This window comes from Babylonia areolata, chromosome 19 (genome assembly GCF_041734735.1).
Source record: "Babylonia areolata isolate BAREFJ2019XMU chromosome 19, ASM4173473v1, whole genome shotgun sequence".
Classification (NCBI taxonomy): domain Eukaryota; kingdom Metazoa; phylum Mollusca; class Gastropoda; order Neogastropoda; family Buccinidae; genus Babylonia; species Babylonia areolata.
Genome location: NC_134894.1, coordinates 29,223,855 through 29,245,178, shown reverse-complemented (window position 1 = coordinate 29,245,178; position 21,324 = coordinate 29,223,855). Strand labels below are relative to the sequence as shown.

The window sequence follows — 21,324 nt, the reverse complement described above, 5'->3', positions numbered from 1 at the left end:
ACCTGGTGACCATTGCAGATGTTAATGATGAATGTGCCATGCTCCGACATTTTTTTTTTTTTTTAAGAATGTCACATGAAGGATATAAGAACTGAGCAGACGTACCCGGAGGACAGGGTTGGATCATGTTGCAGTGATTGATGAGTATTACAGGACGGTTCAAATGCAGAATTAGTGGCCGTGATGCAGTTTTTAAATAATGTATGTTACTAGGCCATTACCAATGCAGAATTAGTGGCTGTGACACAAGTCATTCATACTGCATGTTACAGGGCCGTTACCAATGGCACATTATCTTAATGGCAGGGCTTGGCTCAATATGTCACATTACCACTTTCATTTCTCTTGTGTATACATTGTCCTGGTCTGTGATGTTCTCGTGTCAAATTGTGTACTCGTGACTGTCGCAGTTAACTTATATAGCCTATGTTTACATATATCCTTTAGTTTTGTTTTAATGGAGTGACTTGTTCTGTCAGTGTATGAAAATGTACATCACAACAGAAGTTGGTTAAAGATGAGAGTGTATAATATTTGCAGTAATGTACTCCTTGTCCTAAACAAAAAAAGGGGGGGAGAGAGCGGTTTGTGTGGGGTTATTGCACTGACTAGGATGGCTATATATTTGTTGACGCACTCTTTGAAATTCATGTTTAACAAATTAAATGTTTAATCTTCCCTTCTCGAGTTTTGATTGAGTATTGTCATGGGTATGAAAAAATAAAATGTCTGGTGCTCTGTGCTTCCAATGCTGATACATTCTAGTGACATGCAGTGCCACTTCATTTAATGTCAACAGTCACTGGCTAAATAATCTCACAAGGACAGCATTTTAAACACATTTCAGACAACAAATCGTAAAATACTTTGACTTCAAATTATGTTGTGAGCAGAATATACTGCAGTGGTGAAACAAGACAAGTTGGCAGATGAATCGAATCAAATCAATTCAAATCTTAAGCCAACAGCCCAGCTGACGGCAACGGGCCATTTCTGGGCTGGTTGGCAGACGAGCATACGCAAGAGGCAACACACATTCATGTCATTTTCTTTATTGACACAGCTTTACAGACTGGACTAAAAGCTAAAACAGAACTCAAATCGAATGTATCAAAATTTTCAAGCACATCTGATTTGAAATAATAATTATATTAATAATCAATTTGATAAAAACGGTAACAGTAACCATGTGCTCTGTAATACTTTAAAAAAATAGTATAGTCTACTCCAAGCAGTCCTGCCATAACAGTGCTAACAACCACTGATGTAAAACAATAAATCATTGCACAAAAACCAGAATCATGTCTGTCTAAGTAACATTCGCGTAGTCACAACCATCCACACTGGCACTCTTGATGCGTCTGGGCGAAAACCAAGACACTTGGAAAGCAATCCTTCACCACCCCAGCATTTTACAACATGCTAAAGATTGAATCCTCAACATGAAAACTGCCATTCTTTTTCAAAACCAACAGCTCAAAAGTAGCCATACTTTTTCCTTTTTTTTTTTTCTTTTTTTTTTTTAATATAAGATTTGTTCTGCTACTATTTCACAATAATTACCAAAGTTGAATCCATCAGTCTTACAAATCTATCTCTTCAGCCTTTTTTTCTGCTCTGCTTCTCACTCAAAGTATCACCACTACTATTTTAGCTCCCAATCTTCATGACAGACTAGATGTGGCCCATAAATATACAGTGCTACATGGTGGGGGTGCACTGTTACCAATACTTCTAGATCTCCATCTTTTCCATGACATTTCACAGAAAGAAAGAAAGAACACAATCACTGACTTTAAGGAGGCTATGAAGCCTGTTAATACTTTACACACCTGCCCTGGCACAAAAAAGACATACACATCTACAGGACAGAAATGTGGTTTGGGGTTGGTTTTTTTGTTTGTTTTTTGTTTGTTTGTTTGTTTGTTTTTAACATTTAGAGGCCACACCTAGAAAACGTATACTGAACTGTAAAATTGTTTAGCTAAAGCAATGCAATAAATCAACAGAGCAAAATAAATTATTTACAGCAAACATACAAACATCAACTCAAAAATTTGACTTCAATAAAATGTATCAACACATCCAACATTCATACACAACATGCAGTCTCACATGATCACACTATCATGGCATTAACAAACAAACAAAAAAATAACGCTTGTTGACCATTTCATGTAAAATGTAGCAAATAAAACCAAGATAGGTTTCAAGCTAGACAGCCAGATTAAAAGCAACACAATTCTTGACAGACACAAGTTTCAGAGAACAAATGGATTCAAACCCTCACTCTCCCTTGTTGCAATGAAATGAGGCAATGCTACGGTCAACTTCACCCTCCATCAAAAAAAACGTGACCTTTCTTTCAGAATGGCAGTCATTTCATGAAAACAGGAATGTTTGGAAGCCACCGTCTCCAGAAAGCCCATGCTGAAACTGTTGACCCTGAGGATCTGAAATTTTGGCTCAGCTCACTTAATTAATCAATCCACTACTTTTCGCTGGACAAAAAAACATATGGGCTGAAGTTCACCTGAAGGGCTGTCCCATTTTTAGCATCTGCCAGATCCTCTTTTTATGTGGCATTTACATGAAAACTGCTGCAAAGCACAACTATCATCTCTTTCACAGTACCTATTGGTTTAGTCTCCTATTGCAATGCCTTTGAAGGAATACAAATGTATCAATATCCTCTTCTAACACCACCATGTATGTTTAAAAACAGCAGGGCAATACTGCTCACAACAAATAAACCTACAGGACAATCTTTTTTTCAGGTCCACTCACGCAACCCATGAGGAAAAGCTGCAAGAGGCCTGCAGAAATTGGAGCAAATATACACACATACACTGGACTTGTAGTTTATCACATGTCAGCCAACATGATCGCACAGGCTGTGAATGTCCATGATAGTCATGAGAACAGCAATAAGGTCTGATCTGGACTTCACAAGGATTCAATTCTTTCTGAAGAACTCAAGTTCCAGAGTAAAAAAAAAAAAAAAGAAAAAAGACCTGAAGGCAAACAAGAGGGAACACAAAAAATCTCCCAGTACAAAACCACCAGAACTCTCTCAGAACTGGAGACACTTTCTTTTCTTTCAAGTTTAGCATCACTGTACAAAGGAATTGCAGGCAACTAAACAACAAACAAAAGTTTTCAACAAAACAGCCTGCCCTTCAAACAGGATGGAAATGGTGATTAGTATTTACAAGGAAGGAGGTTAAGACCCATTAACAGTAACAAAAAGAGAACCAACACTCAAGTGAAACACACTGCACCTCAAGGTTGAAGCAACTCTCACAGACAAAATATGAGCAAATTCTGACTTGATCACTACAGGCAAAAGAGAGGAGGAGCAGAAAACAACAAGCATAAAATGTGTAAAGATTTGAGCTGCTAGTAACCTATTTTAAGCTGGTGAACCAAAAACCAAAATATTCAGCATAAAATAAACAACAACAACAAACGTAATACTGACAAACATTTTTCCCTTAAAAAAAACAAAAAACAACAACATGAAAACTAAAATTAGGTGTTAAAAAAACCGGGACAACAAAGTTGTTACAGCAATCGAGTGTTTAACTCCTTTGTGGTCCACTTGGGTCGAGTTCATCAACCATTAGTAATACAAACACAAGTTCATAGCTTCTATCTTGATCATTAAAAAAACACTTAGTAAAAAATAAATAAATAAATATAAAAAATATGAGTAAACCCTTCAAAATGATATGCTTACTTTCACTAGCTGGCAGTGTTGCAACAGGCTGACACCTTCTGTGACTTTTACAGCAAAATGGAATAGAGTGTGTGGAAAATCGTGACTTTATAAATGACGTGCGTGCTAAATAGAAATAGAAAAAGGTGTTGGGATTACAAGAAATCACAAGTTCATTCATGCAATTGAAAAAACAGTGTGTTCAATGCATATGTGGAGTGAGAGACTAATAAAAACCATCCAGTCAACAGATTGAATAATTAAGTCAAAAAATCAAAAACTTACACAGGATAACAAAACCACAAATCGCCTCACTCAAAACAAAACAAGGAACAAAACAACCAAAGCTTTCGGACTACCGGGTACAAACAATATCGTGAGCATTGTCTGTAGCACTGATGAGCTATGAATGGCAACACCACTGTGGCAGGAACAAAACAAAGCATGTCTTGCCACAAAAACACAACAAAATACTTATGGCAATGTCAGCTATCAGATTCACAGGAACAACTGTTTCAGTCCCAAGCAGAATAAAAGATATGATCAAAAGAAAGAAAAAAAAAATGTATATGTGTATGTAACTTGAAAATGATACAGGTTGGGCTTCTGTGCTACATTAAGCAAAAAATATCCTGCTGCCATTAAAAAAAAAAGGGGGGGGGGGAAGAAGAAGAGAGGAAAAGTGACAGAATAACCAAAGTTTACACCATAGCCGGGTGACAGCATATGCAATCACAACATGGACACAGGCACAATATTCACAACACCATGTGACACAAGTTATCACTCTCTCCACTTTTTTCATCATATGCAAACATCAACAGTGAAACAAAGCAGGAACAAAAATTACAACTATTATACATTTCCTTTCTGCTTAATATATATATCCATTGCACAAGTGTATTTTCCAAATGTCATCACTCCCAGTCCTTGTGTAAATAGTTAATATTTTAAGAGGGGAGGGGGACTAGCTCTTCCGCTTAACACCATCACTGAAAATCCTTTAAAAAAAAAACAAAAAAACATCTTGCCACTTCCATATTAAACGTGTCACAACTACTTTTCAACTGCCAGACAACCATCTATGTTTTACAGTAACTACACAGCATACAAAATCTTACCTTCAAGTACAGTCAAGGCAGGTATATATTCAAGCTTTTATTTTCAGAAAAAGGGGAAATATAAACTAAACCTGAATTCACAACTATGCTCTTTTTAAAAAGCTTGACAAAGAATAGCATTCGATAATGTCATCAATATGAATTTGTGTGTGATAAAATGAATGGTCACCTATTTTCAGCTGAAGCAAAAAAAAATATATATATAAAAAATCTTCACAGTCCAAAATTGGTTCTTCCAACACAAAACTCCATGGTGAAAATCACACAAACAGTAGATCCTTTCACCTGCATGAATGAACTAGCATCCATCACTGTGCACAAGAACAGAGACTGGACTTGCCTCCACAGGATGCCAAACACAACTGGACTACACAAAGCAGCAAGATCAACCCAAAGATAATCTGGAAGCACCAAAAAAGCAAATGGCAGAAGATTGGAGTAGTGCACAACAACAACAAAAAAAAAAAAGCACCACCCATCACAGGGGATGGTGTGATGATGGTGACTGCAGTATTCACAGATTCCAGCTGCACCGTAACAAGCACACATACATCAAAATACATGCCAATGAAGCGATGATTCCCCTGGTCCATTCACAGTCATATAGGACAACATGGCGAACAAGAAAACACAAAATGCTCTGTTTCTTTTTTCTTTAAACATAAAAACAGGACGGGGGGGCAGATGCAATACTGAAAATGAACACACACAAAAAAGGTGTACAAGCTCATAAACAGACCAGATTTTTCATGAAGAATTTCATTTCAAAGTGCCCATGCATCTCGAGCCATGGGTCTCTCTGCCTTTGCCAGGTCAGCTGTTCTCTTGCCCACACAGCCAGATCAGCTGTCTTCCAGCACACAGGTTCACTGGGATCCACTCGGGATATGAGCACAAACAAATCCCCAGCCTCCTTTCTCCCGCTCTCTTTCTCCTTTAATTTTTTTCCATTTAAAAGAAAGAAAGGAGCAGTTTAAAAATTCAATACAGCAAACATGTCTTGCAGACAATCTGAAAAATCATCCGATAAGTCCCTTGCACAAAAACACACACTCATCTCTCCCTTGGTTATTCCGTGTGCTTTTGTGTAAGTGGTGAACATAAACACCAAGGCATTCTTGATTAACACAGCAGAACATAGCATAGATTCCAGGAGGAAAAAAGTCTTCTCTTTTTTTTTTAAGCTGACAACAGGACAGAGGTCCTCTGATAAACATGAAGCCAAGTGATTAGGAAAAATGACATAGCAGGATAGCGATACACAGAGACGTACATCTGAGGAAAAAAAGAAGTAAAATGTACTATGTGACCGTCTCTCCTAAGACAGTTCCAGCACAGGGTGTCAGCAAGAACTGGGTGTTGGGGGGTAAGGGAGAGGGGCGACTAAATGGTGCTGTCTTTGCTGTCCTTCTTCTTCTTGGAGAACGAGGGCATGCGGAACTTCTTTTTCTTCTTCTTCTCCTTGACAGGTGATGGGGCCTCCTTGGTTGGTGAGCCCTGCACATTGGGACAACATAATGTATCATATGTGATGTGGTTTTGGGGGCAAAGATTTATTCCCCCAATGTTTAAAAGAAATTTTAAAAAAAGGCGTATATGATTTTTGCACACTGAAGGCTAAGAGACAGATTGTGAGAGCGAGCGAGAGAGAGTTAGCATGCATGTGTGCGTGCAATTATGTGTGTGTGTGCACGTGCGTGTGTGCATGAAAGTCCATGTCTAAGTGAGTGAGTAAAAATATTGACTGCATGCTTGACAAGCTCCGGATTTTGGTAAATTTCTTTTTTTTTCTTGGGACCAGTGCAATTTCTTGCACAGTATGCTTCACTGAGGCACTTTTTCACAATCATGAAATAGAAAAACTTGTAGTTGTAAAGAGCCAAGTGAGCAGTTAGACAACAATGAAATTTACCAGTGAAATTTATCAAGATAACTGCTGATGGTGTAAATTTGTCAGCTGGCCAAGTGGGAGGTCATACATAATCATTCTCTCTCTCTCTACTGAACAATAGCTTCTCATTTTTGTTTTGTTCCGTTAAAATTTAATTTTGTTCAAAAAGATTTTGTGGTGGTATTTATTTGCTTACTCCATAAAGGGCCATGGCCCAATGAATAATTCATGTGCGTTCACTCTGCCCTGCTCTGTTGAAATATGCATGCAATGTAAGTGGGTGAACTGCATGTGATGAAAGATGTTTATCATAAATTAACCCCTTCAAACAAATCTGTGGACTTCTGTTGAACTGATAATTGTTGTCAACTGTCTTTCCCTCTCTCACCTCCTTGCTGCTATGTTCCTCCAGTGTTTCTCCACCACTGGCACTGTCCATGGGGTCCGACTTGGTAGGGGAACCAGGCTTGTCCCCATCACCCTCACCTGAAAACACATTTGGCTTTCGTAAGAAAAAGCTGATTTGGTTTTATTTTGTTTTTTTAAAGAAAAAAAAGAAAAGAAAAGGCTGCACATATACTCACCCAGGTTTCCTTTCACAAACACAAACATACACACATGCACACAAACTTAATGGATATCATCTGACTTGTAATCATCCACTAAGACGAAACTAAGAAATAAAGAAAACTTTAAAATCTGTCTGGACGGGTGCAGATTCACTGTAAACATTGAGCTTACAAACATGGCTAAAAATACTAAAATATTTTTGTGTGTATCGAGAACATATAGAGAAATGATTTTATTTTGCTAAGAACTAAAATCATAGATATGTCGAGAACATATAGAGATCACTGTTATTTTAATATACAAATTATAAGAACCTTTTTCATATGGACACCATGCACAAAAACCATCAATGATTTGTTTGTCAATGGAGTGCACAAATTTCTTTTGGTCAATTATGAATTTATACTTTTCACGGCAGTTCTAAAGTAATAACCACTCGCACAGAGACAGAGAGAGACAGAGACAGAGACACAGACAGAGAGAGAGAGAGAGAGAGAGAGAGAGAGAGTGTGTGCGCATAATCCACATGTACCACAAAGACTATACCACGCAGACTTGCATACGTAGTGCAGGCATGCGTATGTGTGTGTGTGTGTGTGTGAGAGAGAGAGAGAAAGAGAGAGAGAAAGAGAAAGAGAGAGGGAGAGAGAGATGGTGTACTAACTAATGCCAACATAATGCCAATATAATTCATGATAAATAAACAATTTGATCAGACATGCACTGATGCAGAAAGTTTTGTAGAGCAATACCCCTCTTCCTTTCAGTAACCCATCCCTCATGTGCCCTCTAACACTGTATGAAACACTGCCTGGACAGACTCAAGTCCAGCCACTCCAGAGTAAATATATAAAACAAGACAGGTTGTCCCACACTCAAACACGGAATTACTGCAGGTCACTGCCCTTGTTCCATCAATGCTTGAATAACCAACTTAATCTGATCCAAAACACACAGTAATCATTCTCAACAAATAATCAGTCTTGCAAGATTTGATCCCCAGAGAAATCAAGTCAGAAACTTTTATAAAATACAAGAAAAAGAAAAGAAAAAAGAAAACTTGCCCTGAAAAGAATGCAAAACCTGCCATGAAAAAGATAGAAAATCTGCCCATGTCCAGATTCAATCCTGTAATATCCCCAAAATATCAGCTTTTAAACTCCCTCAGGTTCCTGAGCATCAATGACACACTCCACAAAATAACTCTACAAACCTTAGTTCATACTCAAGACTTAAAAAATTCATTACACTCCAACTTCAGTCATGACAAAGAGAAGTGTTTTGAAGGTTTGTGAATTTGATAAACAAACCCAAAAAAAGTATCAGCTTGTTTTATGTTCAGTTTACAATTTACTGTGTTCACAGCGACTGTGTAGACATATTAAACCAAACCAACTAACTAATGATGATGACAGCAACAACAAAATGATAAAGAAACTAGAATAAATAAATAAACAAAATAAACAGTATTTATCAAGCTGAATTCTCTAACAAGAAACTCACTGCATGCACGCACGCACACACACACACACACACACACACACACACACACAAACACACACACTCTCATACATACACACATACCACAACTATTGCAATATAGTGGCAATCATTTTTTAATGTACAGAAACATATCCACAAAATTTTCAATAGAAAAACAATAAAGATTAAAACAATACATAAAAATCATATATTTTCTAAAAGTAATACGAAAATAAAACAAAAAATACCTTAGCGGATGGGAGAGGAAAACACTGGATGGGACAGGTGTGAGGATGGGGAGCTTGGGGGGTGGGGGTAGGGGGGTTGAAGACAGACAGAGGGATGCCCCCTCCCCAACACACACACACACACACACACACACACAAATGAAACCTTTCTTTTAAAGAAGTATCTCCTCTGTAGACCTCACTTATCTTCTGCAAAACCTTTGGTGACACTCACCTCTCGATCGTCTGTCCGACTGAGATCGCACCACACCTTTTCTCTCCATCTCTCTTATGACTAGAGACAGGCAGAAAGAGCAGAGCATGCAACAACACCACATCTCTACAAGCAACTCACACAATGCTAAAAGATCAACATGCCAGTTATATGACTAACATTCAGCTACCTAGTACTTCACTACACACACACACATACACTCAAACATGCAAGTGCAAGGGTAGAATTCCTGGCCCCATTTACAATCAACTATCAGAAACTTGTTCTTTGTGCTGAAATACTGTTCTTAAACATTTCACAAGAAAAGAAAAAATGAATCACCCCTCACCCCCACAACGCTCAAATATTATCCTTCAACTGTCAACCAAAGAAAAGTCTTTGGCATCTGATACCATTTCTTTGTGAAAATTTTTTTTCTTCTCTTTTTTTTTCTTTTTTATGTGCTGCAGCACTGACGTAAAAAGGCCAAGAACTCTCGTCACAACATTCAGAAGGTGATTACGTAACAAAAGAAAGTGCACTTATATAAAAAAAAAACAAATATTTCTTACCAACGCAAATCAGTAAACACCCTCAAGCCAGCTTTGAAATGGTTAAAATAATGTCAGCTCTCTGAAGATGTATCAAACGCATGACATTCTCACATTTTTTCCCCTTTAAGATCCAAACACTGGGCTGTGATGTGTGATGACGTTTAGAATGTTCAATTAGGCTGACAATGAAAACAATGCTGAAAATCAACCAGACCTAGATGATGATCAAAATTTTCAATGAGAGCAGGATAGTCACAGAGCATCTGAAGTGCCCATCACCAGTCAATGGCAGAATACATGGTGATTATGATTTTTAATGCAAAATGCATGCTAAGTATCAGTTGACAGGTGCATGCAGACATGGTATAGGTGCTATTAAAGTCAACGGTTGGCTAGAAGCATTACAGTTATATTCAGAAAAATGAAAGTCAACTTCCATTTTTCATAAGTGTTTCACACTTGACATAAGAATGGTTTTGTTAAGGTCTGTTTCAAAGGTTTCTGCAAAAGCAGGTGATCTCTTATTATGAAATCAGTCACAATTTTGGTGAACACAATTTTCTAAAATACATTAACAGAGCATCTAACTCTTGTGCTGTTGAGCAGAGAGCAGCAGTGAAAAAGTTTTCTTCTGTCAGAGCAAATGAAGAAGTTAATAGGCCAACATCTCCCACCTCAACAAATTTACTATGACAGGCTTGCTCCAGTGAATCTAAAACCCAACACCTTGCAAAATCTACATACATTTTTTTCCAAAGAATTATTCTGCTTCCATATTTCTATCAGTCTGGCAGACTATTCATTCCAGTTTTATGAAAAAAAAAATCAAACATTTAACCCACAAAAAAAGCACACGCTTTGATTTTGTTGCACATTTGTTATACAGTGCCTAGTACATTGGCAGTCGGTGATCACTTACGCTCTCTATTTTTTTGTGGATATCTTTCAGATTCTGATCGACGGACGGGTGCAGATGGGGCAGGCTCTGTGAACATGACAACATGAACAGCATGCCACAAACATTTCACAACACCCATATATCACAGCAATAAAGTACATTTTTCACACACAGTAAACATCACAAAAAGTGCCATGCACACAAAAAACAACCTACAAATACTCCACATGTTCATGGTAACAGCAAGCAACTGTCACAAGAAAGCAAGGCACATGCACAAATAGATATACAATTTTAAAAAGGAGCGCTTCAAAATAAAAGTACATAACTTCTAAAAGGAGCACTTCAAAATAAATGGAAAAACAGAGCCAAATGAATTTTTTCTACACAGCACATGAACATAACACAACCTGCAAGTTTTCTTGTGCTTTTCAAGCAATATCTGGTGAGATACACTTGTATTCGCTTTTTATGAAAATAATGAAAAAAACTCTGACCACCAACAACTCAACACAATATTAACATCGGGCAAAATAAAGATGTATAAAGATGTATTGAACTTGAAAATAACAGAACATTTCATTCTAAAACAGAAAAAAAAAGTTTTAAACTTTTTTACCCCTTTAATACAGTTTTCCAGGTTTCAAATTTAAAACAAGCTATTGTAGAGTCACTATATTCTAAAATGCTAATCAGCAGACTTTCATTCACAAAACTCATGTCCCTCCCACAATCAGGAATGACACCGGATCTCTCTCTCATCCACTTCCATACCCTCCCCACTGCGCTTAAAACCCCATCCCCTTCCAAAGTGTTTGAGGCTGATGTACAATATACTCTCTCTCTCTCTCTCGAACACACGCAGTCACACATACACACAGTCACACACACAGTCACACATACACACTCTCTCACAAATACTGTTATCTATCGATCCATTTCTACTTAATGCATAAATTTATCCTGTTTACAAATAGTGTGTTAGCATATAATACATAAGAGGAGAGGAAACAAAAATGCTGTGTGTTTCATCAGCCCTGATTACCTTTGGGTGAGGTGGGTGGTGGCAGACTTTTGTCAAGTTCCGACTCACCCCCACCATTCACAACAGATTCTGTGTTAGTCGTATCCTGGGTAGTGTTTGCTGTAGTGTTTTCTACAACATACAACGTGCACAAAGCTCTTACAAAAAAAGAAAACATGCATACAGACACCATTTTATACACAAAAGGATAACAATTATCTCAGTTCCTGAAGGATCCACCTGTCTGTACACGCCTGTTAAGTACACAAAATATGGATACAAAACAATTAGACCCATGGCTGAATACCTGTCTTTTTTTTAAAGTATATGTAGTTAAACATTCTTTTTTAAAAGAACTACACATTCCAACTGTAAAAAGCATCACATTCCAGCTCGGAAAAGTAAGAAGAAAAAGCCTCCCTGTTAAGTGTTACAGAAAGAAAAGAAAGAAAGAAAGTGTTCCAGATGACAAAGCTTGATTCTCAACTCCACTTCCCTATCAAAAGCTATCAAAGAAAAAGTTATGATAAACTGTGTGTTCAACTTTGTAAAAACTGCACTGTAAGTGGTTTTGAGTCATCAATAATTTTTTTTCCTGCCAACTTACAGCCACCAAATCTGTGCCCAATTATGAATCCCAAATTGCTTGCACACTGTTTAATCAGTGAACTTCCATGTTATCAGACAGAAATTATTTCTGAAACTTATATGTAATGAAGCTGACCAGCGCTTAAACAGCATTACCAACTCATTCCCACTGCTTTTTTTTCTCCATTTTTTGCTTCATACCAATCATAGCTATTTTTTGTTGTGGTTGAATTTAAACTGATAAGTAGAAATTAGTTAAATCAGCAGATGAATACAATGATTCGGAATGAATATAGTCCTTGTATGAACTATTTTTCCCGATAGGATTTCATGATTCTTGTTTTATTATTTACTTGTTTTATCATTTACAGAGTAGTTTAAAAAAACAATTATCTATGACAAAGCAAACAAATTCATGTGTATCCATGACAAAGCAAACAAATTCATGTGTATAACCTAAAAAATATCTTGCAAAAATGTGCTTGCATAATAAGTGGTTGTCAAAAATGTACCTTAGAAGTTTAGATCTCATTGGTAGTCTGAATCCTTCTTTACAACAGTTTTGTTTCCGTATCAATTTACCAAAGACAAAAATACAGACTATTCAATATTAGTTAAAATGCTGGTCATCTGGAATTGTTAGTGTTTCAGACTGGTTAACAAATACATGACCCATGTTCATCTTCATCCATAAGATACACAAGGATAAACATAGTGAACATTCAAACTACCAAACAAAAATTCCTCTCCGTAATAACATTTATTCCCCTTCTGATGTATAAATTCCCCTTCTGATGTATAAACCCCAACACTGTGCGGACAGATTTCCTAAACCATATCGATAATTATTACTCTCCAAAGCATCACAACATCGTCATGGAAACAACATCTGTGAGAGAGGCATGCCATATCCAAATACGATTAATTAAGAACATGTGTGCAAACAACATCCAGATAAGATTACATCAAAAGGGAAGGAAACACAACAGTCACAAAAAACATCAATAAGCAAGAAAGAGACAAGCCAAGCTTACACAGACTGTACTTAACAACATACATGAATTTAGTCACAACATCCAGAATCAAAGTGACCAGCAGAAAGAGGAAAAACTCACAACACAAAAACAAAAATCAACTGGAGAGAAAGAGAGACATTCCAAGCTTACACAGACTGTTGACAACACACGTAAACACACAAACAACATCCAGATCACAAAGTGACCAGCAGAAAGGGAGGAGGGGTGTCCTTCTAGAAGCCAGTAGAGAGAGAGGGCCAGCCCTGGGCCTACCTTCAGTGTCCTCCTGCACGTCTTCCCGGGACAGCTGGATGTTCTGCATGCGCTCCTCTGTGGATATCAGCCGACCCTCCGGCCCAGGCACATCTTCTGCAATTGCACATTCACACCACAAAGTCACAAACTTTAAGTGGTACAGTAATGCCCCTGACAAGGAAGCAAGTGTCCACTGCCTTGAATCCCATTCAGACCAGGATTTTTACTCACTCCCTCCACTAAATTCTTAGTGGTGGTCTGGGTGCCAGGTTTCAGATGAGATGAAAAACAGACATCCCATGTGCAACATGCTCTTAGCCCACATAAAAGAACCCATGGCAACAAAAGGCTTGTCCCTGGCAAAAAAAAATCTATAGAAAAATCCACTGTGACAGTAAAACAGACACACATGAGGACAGAAAAGGGGAAAAAGTATGGGTAGAACTGCACTGAGGTGCTGCTCTTTCCCAGGAGAGAGCAACCTGAATTTCACAAAGAAAAATCTGCTGCGACAAAAAGTAACACAATATGCAAGAGCAGTTTCATCGATTATTTTTGTTTTAAATCATTAATAGAAGAGCAAACATTTCAACTGCAACCAGCTCAAAATGAGCAGACTGTGGCCACACCTTGGAACAGGCTGACACAGTACAGCGTATGATACAAAAAAAAATTTTATATGGAAATCTTCATGAAATAATTGCATGGTCATGCTGCTCATCCGCCAAGATAGAGCATTGGACCTGAATTTGTCTTTGTACTGTGTTAGCCACAAAAAACAGGCTGGAGCAAACACTTAAGCCATTATTTGCCATGGATTGACACAGTACAGTAATTTTCACCATGCTATAAATATCTGCAAATCTCTCTCCCCTTCTTCAGTCAGAAACATTTTTTCACACATGAGGGCTTGCTCAACTTCAAAATGGTCACATTTTGATATAGTTTCAGATTTTACGATGATCGAAAGTGTGATAACTCATCTATATACAATACTCCACATCTACTCAAAAAACAAAAATTTAAAAAGAAAAGAGCAGGCGCTTGATTTTTGCATCATCCTAATGCAATGGTCTGGCCTGATACAAATAGTCCGCATGGTTAACAGAACATTCATTGCGTCAGAATCATTTCTCAGCTACAGAAAAAAAAACCGAAAAAAAAAACCCCACCACCATCAGTCAGTCTGTATCTCCTTACCAGCCTCTTCCTCCCCCTTCTCTCGTTGCTCAACCTCCTGCTTGTAGGCCTTGACCTCGTCCTCGCTCATGTTGTCAAAGGGGTTGGCAGAGTAGTAGGAGCGGTACACCACAGCATTGTGCTGATGATCCCGCTGGATGATGCCCTTGGACGCAGCTCCCACCACAATGGTCTGGTCACCCGCCTCCTGAACATGTCCAACTCATACTGTAGTTATCATACAGCCTGACTTGAGAAAGCCTCCATATTGACAAAGTTAGAAGGAAAAAAACCAAAACAAAACAAAAAAACATTGTTTTCTGTTGTTTTCTTTACACGTTCCTTGTAACAGCATTTGTTAGCTTTATTTTCTGTGCTTGTACAGAAAACAATGACATCAATTCAGACTTCCCTCTCACCAATCAACAGTTTTTCTTCCCCCCAGCAATCATTTCCCATTCAATTTCATTGTTCTCCCTGACAGAAGGACAGTTACCAAGATCTATTAAAGACTAGTTTTCCACAAAAGTAGCCCTCACCAACCATTCCTTGTTTTGTTTTTTCCCCCCCAATACTGAAGCTAGCCTTACATAAAATAAAACCTGATATGAAAATTCACAAAGTCAGACTTGCCTTCTTCTTGGCTGCTTCATCCCACGAAATTCCTTCCAGGATCTTGGATGTGGGGCCAGCGGTAACCTTCTCCTCATAGTAATCTTTGCGAATCTGAAGCACCAATCCATCACAATTACAGTCTTCTTCTCACTGGTTTACTGTCTATTCACTGCAATGTGATTTAGACATGTGAGCAGTGTTTCATTTCAGCACACCCACACCTACACTGTGTGTGGAGAATGGAATGGGTGAGGGACTGGACATGTTGAGGGGTGGGGGGTGGGGGTACTGACAATCATATCTTTCCATACATATCGTTCAATTCAGTTCGAGCCACAGATGAATACTACATATTATGCGTGTCCATGGAGGGTAAAGTGTAAACTTGACAAAAATGGAACGAAAACAGAGACCTAGTATTGTTCAGAAAAGAAGAAAACAATATTCCTTTACAAGCCAAACATTTTGCTTTTTTTTTTTTTAAATGGGCACAATTAATCTAAATATCCTGACACACCACATAAAGAATGACAATGAACAGAGTGAGATCAAGAAAAATAGGGAAGCATGAAGCAAGAAAAGACCAAGACTGCTGGTAATATAAACCCACTGTCATGAGAATGCCTTGCTTACTTACACTCTTCTGTTTTTCCTTGAATTCCTTTGGGTTAATACCCTGTGGAGCAAACTGGTTTGGGTTTTCTACTTTGATGGCCGTGGACTTGGTCATAGATGAATCCCCATCTTGTACCCACTGCAACAGGGTGAAAATGTGATCTTCATCTAACGAGTAAAAGGAATATTGTGGTTTTTTAAATCAGATTTAAACTGTGCTCTTTATGGAAGTAATACAAATATTGTATTTCTAACTTCAGAGTGCAACTGTGCTCTTTTATTCAGATGAACATTTGGGTACTGTATTTCTAACTTCTATCACAAAAAAAATTGTGTCCAAATAATCCCCAACAAGCATTACAAAAAATAAATAAATAAATAAAAAATAAATCACTGTTACTGCACAAAGAAACTTATGCTCTTTATCTATCATCTCTCCAGTAACATACCACCCACCCCCTCTTCTTATAAAAGACAGAAAACCATTAAAGTTCATAAAAATAAATGTCTTTTCAATTTGATTTTCAATTGTTCGTATCTTGTTATGTATTATCCCCCCCCCCCCCCAAATATTCCTTGTGACCCAGGTGCAATTGGTAATAAAGACATATTCTATTCTATCAGTAACAATAGCAATCAAATTAAAAATGGTGTCAAAGAATGATAATCAAAATCATAAGCCCCAAAACAAAAACCATATCAAGCCTGTGTGACTCTCCTTTACCAAGTGCCACAAACCTTGGTGATTTTCTTGGGAGTGGTGGTTCCAATCTCCTCAATCTCCTGTTTCTTGTACGTGTTGGGGGAGGTTAACCACCCTGCCTTATACGCCTGCTTCTGTCTCTCCAGGGCCGTCTTGATCGGAGAACTGAAACACCCCTTTGTCTGTCAATAATTCTGAAAGGAACACGCAAAGTGAAATAAAATACAGCTTGGTGTACATACTCTCAGTGAAACAACAACAAAAAGAACAAAAATCAACATTTGTGACAACAATGAAACCAACCGCCCACCAACCCACCCTACCCCAAGAATGAAGAAAAGGAAATGAACACAGTTGCTTTCTGTGAATTCAAGTATCAAGAATGTCAGCATTGCATTTTCATTTTTGCATCCATTTTCTGCAGCTCACAAAATAAAACATCATTCTCGAAACTCATCATCAGTGAAACAGATACATTTAATAATTTCAGCATTTTATTTTCAGGCCCCGACCTGACCTATCTTACATCTCTTCCTCAAATTAATTAAATCTTTAAATGTTTTGTTCGCTCTGTGTGTTTGTGTCTTGCGGATGTGTGTGGTGCCAAAATACATTCATGTGTCTGTGCTAACTGATGTAATGAGTACTCCTAACTATGCTACCTCCAACACATTCTTAACTAGCTCAAAAGGGGAATGTTTTTTGTTTTTTAACAAGGTTTTAAACACTTCTATCCATAAACATCACTTAAAACTGAAGGGTGAGGCCAACACAGCAAAAAATGACTCACTCTGACACAGTATCAACAATGAACAATAATAGAACACAGCAGGAAAGCTATTTCAGTTTTCAGATATTTAGGCAGCACCATGGCCGAATCAGGTGCCAGACTTCTGATCCAGTTTCTACCAGTGATCAGGGTTCAAGGCCTCATTTCCTCATGGTGATGTGTCCTTAGGAAAGCACTTTACTCTGATTTTTTCACTTCACCTAGGTTCAATAGGTACCATAACATTGGGCAGGGAAGGTTAAAAACCGCGTCAGGAAAGGGTAAGGACTAACCTTCCTATGCTAAACCCTAGAAATTGTTAATCTGAATTCAATGTCCTGATGGCCATAAAAAGGCTATGGGACATGTTACCTAACACAAAGGAAGCAAGTGGGAGTGAGTTATTCCTTACACATATTTAGAGTGCTCATAGTCGCCGTCAAAGATGTAGGTGAAAGAGCTGGATGCAGGGGGCACCTCTACGTCACTGTTGGTCTTCTCCTTCTTCTCCTGCTTCATCAGCGGCTGTTTGTATATGTGGCCTGTTCTGTAACCCTGCAGTGCAACAATCATAACTATCAGAAGATGTAAAAGCATGACACAAATGTACACACACAAATTCAGGAACAAACTCAAGACACCCATGCTTTGTTACCATGCTTGCATATAAAGCAGTACCTCCTCATTAACTCTCAACCAGTGATTAAACCTTTTCTTCACAAAATCACCATAACAAGTTAGATGAAAATTGGATGTAAGATACAAAATCAATCAAGTTTTTTTTTCAATTTTGACAAATAATGACCTTGACCCTTCTTATCTACACCAACCACCCTGCCAACCAAGTTCAGATCCTATGCCTCATGCAGTTTCTAGGAAAAGAATATTTGTTAGATACACAAATGCGCACATACTCACAAACCAAGTTGGTTGATAATGTGGACTCACAATGTTTTCACACACAGTCAAAATCTCACTGCTTTGTAAAATGATGACCTATTAAAATCAAATAAAAATGTTTTTAAAAAAAACATAAGTAAATAAATAAAATAAACGACAAACCGACAGCCTGCAGTATCATGTTTGCTTCTCATATGAACTTCTGCATACTGGAACCAGGCTCAATCCTAATAAGAATCTCACCCTCTCCCCACCCCCTTCCCCCTCCCAGGACAATCAGGTACTCACGGAGTTGTCCAGTGTGCGCATGAGGGCCTCCCACTCCAGCTCGCCACACTTGTACTTGCGGCCTGAGGTGTCCGTGCCCCCGCCACCCTGGCTCCCCACCTTGAACGTCTTCTCCTGGGTCTCCTCGTCCACCAGGATCAGGTTGTCCAACCCCACCGGCATTGCTTTCATCTGATACAGTCAGTCACTCCACTGGGTCTTTTATACAGTGAAATGTGGAGCACTTCAGACCTTTACTGTTTAAAACTCTTTGCTGCCATAGGCAACTTTCGTTATCTAGACAATACACCGTTCTAAGTGTGATTGTGTCGCTATGAATAGGTTGAGTGGAACTTAAGTGGACTCTGTGTGTGTGTGAGGGGGGGAGCAGGTTGTGTCTGTGTGTGTGTGTGTGTGTGCGTGCGTGAGTGGTGGGGGGAGGGGGGCAGGTGGGGGTGTGTGTGGATTTGTGTGTGTGTAACTGTGTTTATGTGTGTGTGTGTGGATGGGGATAAAGGTGTGTGAGATATTTGATGTCAGAGCACAATTTGCACTTGTATAAACAGAATCCCAATTTCACATTCTGACTAATAATTCCTTTAAATTCCATTTCAGTCAAATCCCATGCATCTGTAAGCCATAAATTACTAAGTTATTGAGCAGCAAACATAAAAATTAATTAAGGATAAGCATGCATTCCATCATACCTGTGTCTCCACTGCAGCCATGACATTGAAACTGTAGTGGAAGGCTTCCTCTATTGTCTCACCACAAGCCACCACACCATGATTGCGGAGAAACATGACCTGAACAAAACCAGTTGACAACTGCATAAGTAACTGTCATGTCACAAAAATAAATATTGTCAAATCAAACTTATGACCAGCAAATAATGTGACATGTCTGTTTTTCTGAAAAATAATTTCTCAGTTATCAACAGCCCTGTATTAACCCTTTCGCTGCCAGGAAAATAAGATTTAGTGAAATCTATTTGCCAGGGTTTTTTCACAAAAAAACGGGTATAATATTTTTTTAAATTCTGTGCTCTTTGTTATTTGAGAAAGACCCATAAAAGTATATATTTTCTGAAAGGTAAATGAATAAAGAATGCGAAGCACATAATGTTTTCTCATTTTATATAATTTAGTGACATCAGTGTTTTGTTTTTTGTCACATTTTCAACTTGTTCATTACAAACATTAGGTAATTTTCACTAAAATATCATATTTTCTGGACAAATGGATATCTGCACACACAAAATCATACTACAACAACCACAATTTTTTTTTTTTTTTTAAAGAGATACACAATGCATTGTGACTTCTCCAAGTGATAATATGGATGTGAGGCCACGCCCCCTCAGTCTCCACCCCCCTCCTCTTCACCCCTCTCACATGATCACTTTATCCAGTGCTCATCAGACCGTGTTGGCTGAGTGCCAAGAAAATCGCTCACACTGTGTCCTGCTAGTTTTGTCCCGGTTAGTTTCTGCCGTCTGCTATGCCTGTATAGCCTGCATCACTCACTGATAGTCATATCTTGGCCACTCTCTTGACTGTTCCCTTTATTTTCTATCAAATCGTCCTACAAATGTTCATCACTGTCTTCTTCGAATTTACGCTCAAATTCTTTCTGAGCATCAGTTAAAGAAAGCAATCTTGGTTGATAAAGTTCGCCACTATCGCATGTCTCAAGCACGGCGTCAGTCCGACATTTTGTTGAGTGAGCGAGGAAAGGAGCCAGGCAAAACACTGCGACAGTGACCCAACCAAAACGTTCAAATAAAGGACCGCCTCATGACACAGACGGTGTTTCTGGCTATAAATAGAATCTAGAAAGATTCCCCAAGGTAAAGCGACCAGAATTTTTGTCAACGAACTGAATGCAAACCAGGGAAAAGTCAGAATATTTTGATGACGAGTTATCTCGTCATTGTGGCAGCGAAGCGTACATGCTTGTGATGATGAGTTATCTCATCATATAGGCAGCCAAGGGGTTAAGCAGTCAAGATATGCTTTTCACTGTTACTAGCACTGGCGTTAAACACAATGCTTTCCAGTAACAGTAAATGCTCTTTTTTTTCACAAGGTGGGTGAGAGACATAAGAGAAAGAAAGAAAAAAAACCCCAATGCACACAAACAAAATATTAATAAACCAAGTAGAAATGAAGATGAGAAAAAGAAAAACTATGAGTATACACTACTTCTGACTGTGTATACATATATCTATGCAGATATAATAAAATATTACTTTGTAGCAACTTTTCTACTTCTTTTAATATGTCTCTTAAGCAAGATAAAATCTTCAAAGAAAACCAGTCAAACACATCTTAAGATGACCAACACAGACATCAAAAGTTAAAAAATCAATAAAACCAGATCACATTGATTCAAAACCAACCAACCTTTAAAAGCAGTATCAAAGACAGTGCAAAATCTAATACAACCTTCTCTGTACTTTCATAAAAAATACATCACAAAGTTAACGTTTTATAATGATCACGACATCGGGTTACACTTCACTCACTCACTCACTTTGTTCATGGGTCCAAGATTTCTAGCAAGCTGGTCTCTCTCTTCCTGGTCCACCAGAATGCCGCGATAGTCATGGTAACTGATTTTACCGCAGATTAAAGCTTCTTGAGACATGGGCAGCAAACCACACTTGGAAGCTGACACCTGACAAGTAAACAGATGACAGCTATTACATGATCACAA

The 21,324-nt window shown here is 38.3% G+C and overlaps 1 protein-coding gene across 6 annotated transcripts in view; it reads right to left on the bottom strand.

Annotated features, from left to right (window-relative positions):
* Positions 1-1,036: 1,036 nt before the first annotated feature.
* LOC143293595 (protein hu-li tai shao-like) overlaps positions 1,037-21,324 on the bottom strand; it is a 34,094-nt gene continuing 13,806 nt past the window's right edge. The window contains exons 6-19 of one of the 6 annotated variants that reach the window (XM_076604661.1): positions 21,142-21,285; positions 19,314-19,412; positions 18,628-18,798; positions 17,852-17,994; positions 16,706-16,835; positions 15,990-16,106; positions 15,371-15,463; positions 14,759-14,945; positions 13,577-13,672; positions 11,721-11,831; positions 10,697-10,762; positions 9,245-9,304; positions 7,119-7,216; positions 1,037-6,336 (exon numbers count right to left, since the gene is read on the bottom strand). In XM_076604661.1, coding sequence (XP_076460776.1) covers positions 6,223-6,336; positions 7,119-7,216; positions 9,245-9,304; positions 10,697-10,762; positions 11,721-11,831; positions 13,577-13,672; positions 14,759-14,945; positions 15,371-15,463; positions 15,990-16,106; positions 16,706-16,835; positions 17,852-17,994; positions 18,628-18,798; positions 19,314-19,412; positions 21,142-21,285 — 1,629 coding nt within the window. In that variant the 3' untranslated portion in view covers positions 1,037-6,222. The remainder of the gene's footprint in view (positions 6,337-7,118; positions 7,217-9,244; positions 9,305-10,696; positions 10,763-11,720; positions 11,832-13,576; positions 13,673-14,758; positions 14,946-15,370; positions 15,464-15,989; positions 16,107-16,705; positions 16,836-17,851; positions 17,995-18,627; positions 18,799-19,313; positions 19,413-21,141; positions 21,286-21,324) is intronic. The other 5 variants (XM_076604662.1, XM_076604663.1, XM_076604664.1 and 2 more) reach the window with 5 other exon arrangements.